The following is a 12,295-nucleotide window of genomic DNA, read 5'->3' as shown; positions in this document are numbered from 1 at the left end:
TGCTAGACAGAATGGGCATTTGTTGGCTTGAATAGCTAGCATAGTTAGCAGTCTTCTCCCTGTGTGTTGAGTTGTCCAATGGTGTTATGCTGGCAGCAGTTTCTAGTGGAAGTTGGGTTCACATGTCTCAGAGGAAGCACTGGCTGCGCAGGTGGGTGGCTTTCTGTGAATGAGGAGTCCTAGTTAATACTACATATATCCATCTATTCTGTTCTTCAACTCTGTGTGGGCACATTTAATATCACAGCCCCCCTCCCTCTCCTCCTCCATTCTGATCTGTCTCCAGTCCTGCTCAGTTTAATTCTGTTAAGGAGGGCTTTTTTATTCTCCTCCATCTGGTGTGGGTGGTGTAAAAGCCAGCAAGTATAGAGTGGATTCTCCATTGATTTGGGAGAGGTGTCTCACTCTCTGTCTCTCCCTCTCTCCCTCTCTCTCTCTACCTCTCTCTCTCTCTCCCTCTCTCTCTCTCTCACCACAGTAGTCCCTAATGTGACCCAGATAGCTGCAGCGTTCTGGGAGGAAATTGAGAATAAAAATGAAGTGCTGAAAAAGAGAGAAGAGAGAAAATGAAAAAGTAAAGGAGAACGAGTGAGCGAATGAGTGATAGAGAGAGAGAGTGTAAAAAAGCAAGAGTGTGCAAAGGTAGGAATGAGAATGAAAGCGGGAGGTTTAAGAAGCATGTACAGGCAGAGAGAGTGTAAAAGAGCATTTTGTGTGTGTGTGTGTGTGTGAGAGAGAGAGAGAGAGAGGCAGAGAGCACGGACAAGAGAAAGAGCAGAGTGTAAACAAGAGCGTATATGTTGTAATGACAGAGGAAGAGGGGCTGAGAAAGAGAAATGATATGAGAAAAAGAAGCAAATGTGGAGAGAGGTGTAAAGTGCAGGCAAAAGAAAAGGACTTGAGCTCCTTGAAAAGAGAGAGGTTTGGTGTGAAATAGAGAAAGAAAGAGAGATCTTGTGAGTAAGAATGGCCTCCACTGTGGCTCCACGGTGCTTGTGATTTCATTAGTGCTCACACGAAGAGCAGCTTAAGGAAAGAAAGAAACTCCACTCTTTACACCCCTGAGAGAAAGTGTGTGAGAGAGAAACATACAAAACTCACAGCTTTTCATTAATTCCTGCACCTCGGTTGAATAAAACACTTGCACACACACACAGAGAGAGAGAGAGAGAGAGAGAGAGAGTCAGAGAGAGCCATTAGGACCAAATGTCGCCTCTTAAGTGCTTGGACAGCCAGTATTAGTATTTCCAAACACAGTACATGAAGGTCAGCCACTCCTGCTAAGATCCACCGCTCCAAATGTCCAGAAACACGCTCTCCAGCCCCGGCCGGATCTGCTGGACTGCAGTAGGAGAGACAGATCTGTGCTGTTTAGCTCAGTGGAGGAGGGCAGATGTATTATTGAGGGAGTATCGGAGCGTCCAAATAACTCTAAATAACTTCAGGTGCACTGTATAGCAGGCCGGCCCCAGCTGGGAGAGGGTCATTATGTATGCACCTAATGTGCCACTTCAAAGATAACAGCTACACAGGGCAAGGGGATGAATACGGAATTAGCTTGGAATACTCTCCGAGTCTCATTGTAATGTGTGCTGAAACAGCCCTGAATGGAACGCTAATGTGCCTTTAAATCTGGTGTCCAAATATTTGTGGATACGCCTGATAATAAATTATTTCAGCTATTTAAAGGTGGAGTCAGTGCTGATACAAGCCTTCATCTAAAACAATATGATATGAATTTTTCTGTTTATCCTCTTTTAATTCTGTTAATATGTACCACATTGTGTTCATGTACCGTCCCCTTAAAACCACACTATCGCGCATTTAGTCACATGACTTTGCCCCAACCAGTCCACCACATGGAAGCAACACGGAGGAGAACCTAATCACAGAGGCCAACTGAGCAACTCCAACAACTGGTAACTAGAAAATGTCTGTGGTTTAGACTTGTTTTGACTTTAGTGAAGATGACTGAAAATAAAGAAGTCAAATGTAAATGCAGTGGAACCTCTACTAACGAACTTTCCAAGATACGAACCGGGCATTTGAATATTTTTTGCCTCCACCAACGAACCATGACTCTAGAAACGAACCCAAGCCTCCTCCGAGCCGGCGGCTGGAAATGGCCACTGACCCCAATAGGCGAGTCTCCCAGCGCCCCCAGACTTGAGTGAGCTTTTAAGATTAGCACATTGTAGCTTTAGCAATTTAGCATTAGTGTAAATAGCAGACATCGAAATTCGTGCTAAGTTAAGCCGTATCTACGCTTCGTCTCCCCACATTCACCACCTACTCTCCGTTATTCCCCCCACCCCCCACCTCCCGTCATACAGCCAGTGCCTGTGTTACTCCTCCAGCCAGTCGTCACGTCTTCAAGGTAGTGATGTGTAACCACTTACAACTTTATTATTTCTTTTTTATTACTGTTTCCACTGTATTTCTCTTTTATTTTTAGTAACGCTACATGTATTTTTTTACTAATTTGAGAGTGTTGTAAACATATATCAGCGCAGAAAGGGTGACTTTCGGGGCGGGGGCTGGAACGCATTAATTGCTTTTCCATTATTTTAAATGGGGAAAATTGACTTTTCCACTTACGAACCGGGTCATGGAACGGATCAAGTTCATAGGTAGAGGTTCCACTGTATAGACAAAAAACACTTTCAGCAACCAAAGTTAATACCTCCAGGCATGGTTACATGTGTGAATGCCCCACAAGCCCCTAACAACAGTAGACAAAAATACTCCAGTTTTAATACTTATTTACAGTAAAAGTCTAGTCCGTGAGCTATGAGGGAAATAACGAAAACAAAATAACCATTCGTTAACCGGAACTGACACTTATGAGCCTGGTACAGAATAATAGATCACGCAGCTGCCCTGCATATGGCAGACAGGTTTGATTCCCAGCTCGGGTAGGAACATCAACTACACCAATGAGAATCCATGGGTTAGACTCCTAATGCTGCATTGACCTACCACTGTAACATGATTAGAACTGTAAGCCTCAAGGTAAGGACAAATGCTATAACTGTCAGTGTAATATTAATGTTAGAGCCCACATAAATGTCAATGCACATTCTGTCAGATGGTGTAAGAATTTTCTAGAGTGCTGTATTGGACACACACACACACACACACACACACACACACACACACACACACACACACACATCTCCGACTCTAAACAGATAGTCTCACCAGTTTCTGGTCGCTGCCCTTGACATATGTCTCCTCATAGGCCTCATCGTTCCTTGTCCAGCTGTAGCTGATGAGGTAGCTGATGATGGGCGGGTCATAAATGATTTCTGGCCGGGACCAACTGACCACCAGCGCTGTTTGGTTCAGCGGGAGCACCTTCATGTTTATGGGAGCGCTGCTGCAGGCTGCAGAGAGAAACAAACACAGAGACAGGGTTTCAGTGCATATATGAGAGGGACTACACATGTATATATTAGGAAGAAAAAACATACCATCACAAAACAAGTCAGAGTCAGACAAATAAAGGGATGGAGGTGAGAGAGAAAGAATGAGGAAGAGAGAGAGAGAGAGAGACAGAAGGAGGAAGGGATGGTAAATTAGGGAGACTGAGAGGGAAGATGGAGTGAGAAAAAAAACACAATGAAAAAAGAGGGATGAAGAGAAAGGGTGTGAGGAAGAGCTAGGGAGGGAGGGAGAAAAAGAGTGCATTGTAATTGTCGATGAGTGTGAGTCATGGCTTTCCACTGCACCATCAGAATAAAATAAACCACAAGCTCACAGATACACTTAGTCTCAGCCTGTGTGTGTTTGTGTGTGTGTGTATACCAGGTTTCACTCACATTGTGGGGATGAAAATTTGTTTACACATATTACTTATATAGTAGGCCCCCACACTGTAAGCCGTTAAATTGTAAGGTGAAGCCATATTTTAATGTTAGTATATAATGTGAGGATTAACGATAGGGTTAGGGTCAATATATCTGTCCCCACAAAGTAAAAACACAGCTGTATGTCTGTATGACTATTCTTGATCTTATGCATACTTGATGTTTTAGAGTTCTCCTAATGTTAACGTACAAAAGAAAAACAGGTGTAACAAAGTTCAGAAGGCAATGGCATTTTAGAGTACTTTATACTAATGAATGGTTATTTTAAACAGAAAGGGAGGTGGCAGGGTGGACCTGGAGGTAGTGGGTTTGAGTCCCGCTCCAGGTGACTGTCTGTAAGGAGTGTGGTGTGTTCTCCCTGTGTCTGCGTGGGTTTCCTCCGGGTGACTGTCTGTGAGGAGTGTGGTGTGTTCTCTCTGTGTCTGCGTGGGTTTCCTCCGGGTGACTGTCTGTGAGGAGTGTGGTGTGTTCTCCCTGTGTCTGCGTGGGTTTCCTCCGGGTGACTGTCTGTGAGGATTGTGGTGTGTTCTCTCTGTGTCTGTGTGGGTTTCCTCCGGGTGACTGTCTGTGAGGAGTGTGGTGTGTTCTCCCCGTGTCCGCGTGGGTTTCTTCCGGGTGCTCCGGTTTCTTTCCACAGTCCAAAAACACACGTTGGTAGGTGGATTGGCAACTCAAAAGTCCTCCTAGTGTTTCTGCCTTGTGCCCAGTGATTCTGAGTAGCTTCTGGACCCAAAACGACCATGAACTGGAGAAGCGCTTACAGACAATTAATTAATTGAAAGAAAAATAAAAAGATCCCTGTTGTGTACTGAGTACATAAAGATAATGCTATATATAAATATACACATGATATTATTACATAGAGGTACTTATATACACTGATCAGCCATTAAATTAAATTACCTGGTTTCTACACTCACTGTCCACATACCCTACAGGCTATTGATCTACTCATATCAGCTCAGAACACACTAACATACCATCACCACATCAGTGTCAAGGCAGTGTCTTGTTGGGGTCCTGACCACTGAAGAACAGGGTGAAAATAAATGATTGTAAACAAGAGTGAAAGTGTATATTGTTTTGCGGCTCACAAAAATTCTTAAACATATTAGCCAGTAGATGGCTCTGTTTGACTAGTGCGTGGTTTGCTATTCCATCTATACCTCTCTCTCTCCCTCTCTCTCTCCCGCTCTCTCTCTCATTGTGGATTGCGTCATGCCTTTCCCTTTTGCGCTTTCTTACGCGCCTTCTTCCACGCCTCTCTTCCCCTGGCCAGTGGAATGTATCCCTGAGCCTGCCAGCTTTTGCACAACTCCATAGCTCTATGGTCTATACGCACACACTTTACACCTAAATGCACCGTCAAACACACACACACCCACACATACACACACACACCCCTACAGCCACAGGGGACCCATTACATGCCAAACAATGCTAATTAAAGTAATTCTTCCTGCTCTTGTGATATTAAAGAGGCTCCTATAATACCAGCAGCCATGGAACAGATAGAGCTAATAAATATGCAGGCATAATCACACAGTATAACACAAATGGTAATGCATTTGCCTTTCACACATGGCATGCCTTCATGGTCTCACACACACGGCTGTGACCTCAGAGCATGTCCTCTAGATAAGCCTGGCTTGTGTGTTGGTAAGGATGTTAAAGTTGTGGCCTGTCGCTCTCCTGTAAATGAGTCTTTGTTTCTTTCTTACTTTGTTAATGCTAACACTAGAAGACACATCTGTAAAGGAAATCTCAGACCAGAAACAACTGCTAAGGTTGCTACTAATGAACAGATGTCATTTGGGACCAGGTTTGCTTGATGTAATATGTGAATCACACTAGTTAGGCCTGGACACTAATTTAATATCAGTATATATCCCAATATACAATATTCCAATTACAATGAAATGATTTTTAGAAACATTTTCAATATTTCAATATAAATTATTTACACCATCTGTCACTGGCTGATCTTCATTACAGGGCACCATCGTCAGTTCAGTGCAAAAAAATTTTTTTTTTAAATATTAATATTCATTCATTATCTGTAAGTGCTTAGCCAATTCAGGGTCGCGGTGGGTCCAGAGCCTACCTGGAATCATTGGGCGCAAGACGGGAATAGACCCTGGAGGGGGCACCGGTCCTTCACAGGGCAACACTCACACACTTTTCGCCAATCCACCTACCAACGTGTGTTTTTGGACTGAGGGAGAAAACCGGAGCACCCGGAGGAAACCCACGCAGACACAGGGAGAACACACCACACTCCTCACAGACAGTCACCCGGAGGAAACCCACGCAGACACAGAGAGAACACACCACACTCCTCACAGACAGTCACCCGGAGGAAACCCACGCAGACACAGGGAGAACACACCACACTCCTCACAGACAGTCACCCGGAGGAAACCCACGCAGACACAGGGAGAACACACCACACTCCTCACAGACAGTCACCCGGAGGAAACCCACGCAGACACAGAGAGAACACACCACACTCCTCACAGACAGTCACCCGGAGGAAACCCATGCAGACACAGGGAGAACACACCACACTCCTCACAGACAGTCACCCGGAGGAAACCCACGCAGACACAGGGAGAACACACCACACTCCTCACAGACAGTCACCCGGAGCGGGAATTGAACCCACAACCTCCAGGTCCCTGGAGCTTTGTGACTGCAACACCTACCTGCTGCGCCACCGTGCCGCCCAAATATTAATATTGACAAAGCCAATATGTTTATGTTTGATGGTGCCATCATGTTTTTTGTTTGTTCTTGGAGGTTTTTCAGTGGGATTTATATTGTTCATATCATTATCGTAATTATATCGTAGCGACCAAAATTAAGAAATATATTGTGATCTAAATTTTGGACACACTGTCCAGCCCTAACACTAGCACTGACTGTATGTCAGATATGATACTTGGGACTGATTAGCATACATCTAGTATAAGAATCACGCTAGCTAGCTTGCAAAGTAAAGCTGGTATTAACTAGTCAGCACTAGCTTAGTTTATCTCCATTTTGGCTTGTTAGATCACTGATTAGGTGTTAGGTGGGACTATTTTTGTAGGCCTTGCATATAAGAATATTTCCAACTAGCTTGCATAAGAAACTAATGCCAGTTGGAACATGTCATTTTAGGCCTAGCATAAGAATCATTCTAGCTAGCTGCTATCATAATGAATTGAAGCTTGTAGCAACCAGTTAGCTCAGACCACGTGTATATTAACCATGCTAGCTTTGAAATAACTAAAAACGGCAAGACATTCCATTAGCAAATATTTCTTGTAGTAGCATGTAAAATCCTGACACAACAAGTGATTTTAATATTTTCAGAGGCATAACAATTTGACGTTAGTCAAAATGTAGGCCCCAAACAAGAACAAGAAGTAAACTGTGCTGTCACTATAGTTAGCATAGAGCATTAAGCCATTTCCCAAGTGCACAAAACCTTGCCGGGAGACTCTGGTACTTGTCACCATCAGTGAAACACTGCATACATCCCACCATTATGCAATATTAATTTCATTAAGATTTAAGGAGCAGCAACTTATTGTATCTCACTCCCATTTCTTTGCTGATGGCACACGCTTGAGATGTCGGCATATACGCCCAACTCTACTGATGGAACAAAGAAACATAAATGGGTAGCTTTACCATCCTCACGTCAAAGTACTTCTACTTCAGTTAATGACTCAAGCAGAAGTTAATTCTGTAGGAGTGCAAAAACATCAGGCCAAAATCTCCTCTCAACTTCTTCCTTCACAGAGCAACACACACTCCGCATTCACTCCTACAGACACTTTTGAGTCGCCAATCCACCTACCAACGTGTGTTTTTGGACCATGGGAGGAAACCCGGAGCACCCGGAGGAAACCTATGCGGACACAGGGAGAACATACCACACTCCTCACAGACAGTCACCCGGAGGAAACCCACGCAGACACAGGGAGAACATACCACACTCCTCACAGACAGTCACCCGGAGGAAACCCACGCAGACACAGGGAGAACACACCACACTCCTCACAGACAGTCACACGGAGGAAACCCACACAGACACAGGGAGAACACACCACACTCCTCACAGACAGTCACCCGGAGGAAACCCACGCAGACACAGGGAGAACACACCACACTCCTCACAGACAGTCACCCAGAGGAAACCCACGCAGACACAGAGAGAACACACCACACTCCTCACAGACAGTCACCCAGAGGAAACCCATGCAGACACAGGGAGAACACACCACACTCCTCACAGACAGTCACCCGGAGGAAACCCACACAGACACAGAGAGAACACACCACACTCCTCACAGACAGTCACCCAGAGGAAACCCACGCAGACACAGAGAGAACACACCACACTCCTCACAGACAGTCACCCGGAGGAAACCCACACAGACACAGGGAGAACACACCACACTCCTCACAGACAGTCACCCAGAGGAAACCTACGCAGACACAGGACGAAGACACCAAATTTGTCACAGGCAGTGACTCGAGGTGGGGTTTCAACCCACAACCCCAAGACCCTGGAGCTGTGTGACACCAACACTACCTGTAACAGCACCCAGAACCTGCACCAATAAAAGAACATTCCTTTGGTCCTAGCAAAACATTAAACCAATCTCCTTGTTTCTTCAGCCAATATAAACAAACAAACAAACAAACCCAGCCCAAAAACAGAACCCGAGCTCACTAACTCTTATATGGTGAATGTAATCAGATCCTTATTGTCAACATCTAAATCCTTCCCAGAAACGAAGAAGCTGCTGTTGTATCAAACCATGGAACAACTCCCTGTTAAACTCCTTGATCTCTGAAGAAATGTTGAGTGTGCTACAAACCTTTAGTCATACAGTGTGGCTGACTAGACCACAGAAGCTAAGAACAGCACAGTACACGAAAGCTAAGCTTCACTAACACTCAGACACAAGCCTGGCTCCTCTCCTAATCCCAAAAACCTGCCATAAAAAGCCCGGCCTCATGTCCCCCTAGGGACGACGGACCGCTGATCTAATGGGGAGTGTTTGGGGAGGAAGTGTGTGCTGAGATTTGTGGGTGTGTGAAGCGTGTGAGGAGCTAGCCTGATAGCCACGCTCCTTTGGGGCCGATAAGCTCTGGGGAATGGCTCCTTTTCCTGACCAGTAGCGCCCTAATGGTGACGGATAAAGACTGGCAGTCGGGGCCCAGCATTCGTGCAGGACTTTGCCGAGCTAGCTGAGTGGACAGGGGAATGCATGCATGAACACACTCACACACACGCACACACACACAAGCACAAATACACAACATAGAATATGATCTAGGAGGTTAAACATTTTCATTTAAAAAACAGTCTACCATTTTGTTTATTTTCTTTCTGGTATACTGATTTTGTTCTATTCCTCTCTCTCTCTCTCTCTCTCTCTCTCTCTCTCTCTCTCTCTCTCTCTGTTGTTCTCCACTTTTGAATCTCCAAAGTTGAGGAGGTCATGTTGCGAGAGCGGCACTCTTAGGAGATGTGCAAAAAAGCATTTAATAAAAAAGGCCGTCCGCAGCCCTGCAGCTACTTGACCATGGTGCGGGAGATAGCAGTCGAGATTAATGGTGGTAGAGGTGGGGGTGGTGCTGGTGGTAGTGGAGGGGTTATGGCAGCAAAAGGAAGAATGTGAGAGTAAAAGCTACGATGGTGTATATGACAGGCGCTAATGTAGGAAAAAGAGAAAAAAATGCAGTGGGTTGTGGCACACTGAATTAGCACAGGTTTTGAGGAAGCTATCATAGGAGTCTTGAACAGAAAGCACAGGAGGTCAGCATCATTAGACTGCTGAGAAAGAGAATGAGAGATCGACAGACACATAGAGAGGGAATGAGAGAGTGAGAGTATTAGACTGTGATTGTGTTTATTTGAAGTGTGCAAAGAGTTCAGGCGAATGGGGCTTTGGTGTCTGGTAATGAAGCGATTATAAGCCATTAGATGCATTCAGGATGTTTGAAATGCCAAAATATGTACAGATTTGTGAAAGAAAACTAGTCGCTGTGAATAAATATCAGTTGAAATTAACATCATATTCAAATGTATGTGCTTTGATGAAAACTGAGTGGCTATTGAATCTTATTACAGTGAGGGTGTTTTCTGCAAGACTTCGGTAAAACTACACAAAATAGCCATAGAAAAGGGGTATACTTAATAGTATCTTTGCCAGATGCCCGTTTAGAGCCCTATTCTCTGTGTGTTTCCACAGGAGGAGGAGCTGCTGGGTCTGTATTATGCTGTTTAAAAGCAGCGAACAGAAACAGTCATACAGATCAGACATGGTCATAGTCAAGGAGATCAAAGTTGGTCATATGAACAGAGACTGGATTCTTGACAAGCTCCCCCTCCAACCCCCTCACCACCCACCCACCCACAGGGAAATACACACACACACACACACACACACACACACACACACACACACACACACTCCTCATCCACACTGCCCTCCTATGTTTTTCAGGCTGATGAGGTTTGAACTAATCTGCTTTGACACAAAGCATGAAAGCTCAACCCAAGACTGCAGGCCCTCCTTGATACGGCTCTATTTCCATCCTCCACATCCCTCCATTACACCCTCTCCTTCCAAATTACCCTCCTTTCATCCCGCCTTCCTTCACGCCGTCCCTCCATTCTTCCTGAACGACAGGACACGCCGTCCCAAATTAATTTGACACACTGCAAAAATGAAACAATCGCTCCCCTACGTTAAGAGAGTCTACTGCTTTCTTTCTCTCTTATTTCCCCATCCTCTTTTCTTTTGTTACTGAATCCACCTAAATTAATTCCTGGAGTCAGATCGGAAGCCCAAGGTTGCTGTAGGACACGCTAGCACGTTTCATCTTGATTCCTCAGTGTGTGGCGAATGATCTAGATACGTCCGGGCCGCGGCTAACGAGGAGGCAAAGAAAAACGGGCCTCTGGAATCTGCAGTGGGGGCAAAGACGTGACATGAGCGCATGAGGCTAACGTAGCTAACAAGTAATTGATGTTTAGTAGCATTGTGGAAACTGCAGGCATAAATCCTCAAGTTGGCCTTCTGTTGTTCATAAATTCCACATACACTACATCCCATGATTTACAGGATTTCTGATACTGCATGACATATTGAAATCAATAAAAAATGGATAAACAGTCACAGGGCTAAATATTCTCTGAAGAAGCTGCACACTGTCACTTTACAAAGCTTTAGAATGCCTTTGTGATGAGTTACGAGTGTTGCTTGTGATCCTGCGTTCATTACCAGACCTAACGTTCATTTGACTGACCACATTTCTCACAGGAGTTCTCACAAGTTCTTACTGCAACAAAGTGAGAGTAACCTCCCTGTTGAATGCCTTCAGTTCAGAGTAGACTTCTACAAACATGTGACCATGTAATGTATGTCATTACTGAAGTGAGCACTGGAGGTGTGCAGATTGGTACTGTCTGAGTTTCCATGACTTGTCAGCTTCTTTAGCCTCATAGCTCCAGTTTAAAAGTGAAGAAGCTAACTTCAGACATGCCTTGGCTGACTGACTACATTTGGGCTAAGGGGGAAAATTGTGTAAATTAAATTTTTTGCTCAACTTCTGTTTTAACGAGAGAGGGAGATTGCAGCAGAGGGTCTGAGAGAGAAGCCAGGAAATGCTAATGAATGGAGTGAACAACACTGAGAGAGAGAGAGAGAGAGAGAGAGAGAGAGAGAGAGAGAGAGAGAGAGAGAGAGAACTCCTAGCTGGACTGGAACAGAAATCACAACACGGAGGAATGGGCATAGAAACAGGCGCATGATTGACAGCAGAGCTGGGAGGGTCTGATCTATTGTTATCTTGCCATGAAGCGCCTGCTAGGGCTTGAGAAACATGTGAGGAAACTACAAAAGGACACAGAAGCTTCTCTGACACAAACACACCTGTCAGTGTCTTTTATGGGCGTTATTCTTGTTGGTATGCAATAGAGAGGTGTGTGTGTGTGTGTGTGTGTGTGTGTGTGTGCATGCTTCCGCGTACTTCCCTGTGCATGCATGCGTGTATATATTTGACATACCTCCTCATTGATTCCTATTATAAATTATGGGTGAACATTGCTGTGGGCTGTTAATGGCATTCAGCCATGAGAAACTGAGGGAGGTCCAGGAACAGAGGATGGATGGTTAGATTATGGTAGACATGCTAAATGTGAAGCGTTGACTGGAGCGGTATAAATCCCCAAAACGGCGCGATGGAGCAGCGGAACACAACACCACCACGTCAGCGCTGAGAATGGTCCACCACCCTAATCAGACCTTCTCTGTGGTGGTCCTCTGGGGTCCTGACCATTGAAGAACAGGGTGAAAGGGTGTGCAATTGTAGAACTACAAAGTGCTAATGTGTGGTCAGTGGAGCTGAGACAATGGAGA

General features: G+C 45.0%; 1 protein-coding gene across 1 annotated transcript in view; it reads right to left on the bottom strand.

Annotated features, from left to right (window-relative positions):
• Nucleotides 1–2,776: 2,776 nt before the first annotated feature.
• Nucleotides 2,777–12,295, bottom strand: part of LOC136697311 (receptor-type tyrosine-protein phosphatase gamma-like) — a 291,083-nt gene continuing 281,564 nt past the window's right edge. Inside the window, exons 10-11 of the mRNA XM_066672345.1 lie at nucleotides 3,202–3,386; nucleotides 2,777–2,788 (exon numbers count right to left, since the gene is read on the bottom strand). Coding sequence (XP_066528442.1) covers nucleotides 2,777–2,788; nucleotides 3,202–3,386 — 197 coding nt within the window. The remainder of the gene's footprint in view (nucleotides 2,789–3,201; nucleotides 3,387–12,295) is intronic.

Source organism: Hoplias malabaricus, chromosome 5 (genome assembly GCF_029633855.1).
Source record: "Hoplias malabaricus isolate fHopMal1 chromosome 5, fHopMal1.hap1, whole genome shotgun sequence".
Classification (NCBI taxonomy): Eukaryota; Metazoa; Chordata; class Actinopteri; order Characiformes; family Erythrinidae; genus Hoplias; species Hoplias malabaricus.
The sequence above is the reverse complement of the archived record's forward strand: the minus strand, read 5'-3'. Positions and strand labels throughout refer to the sequence as shown.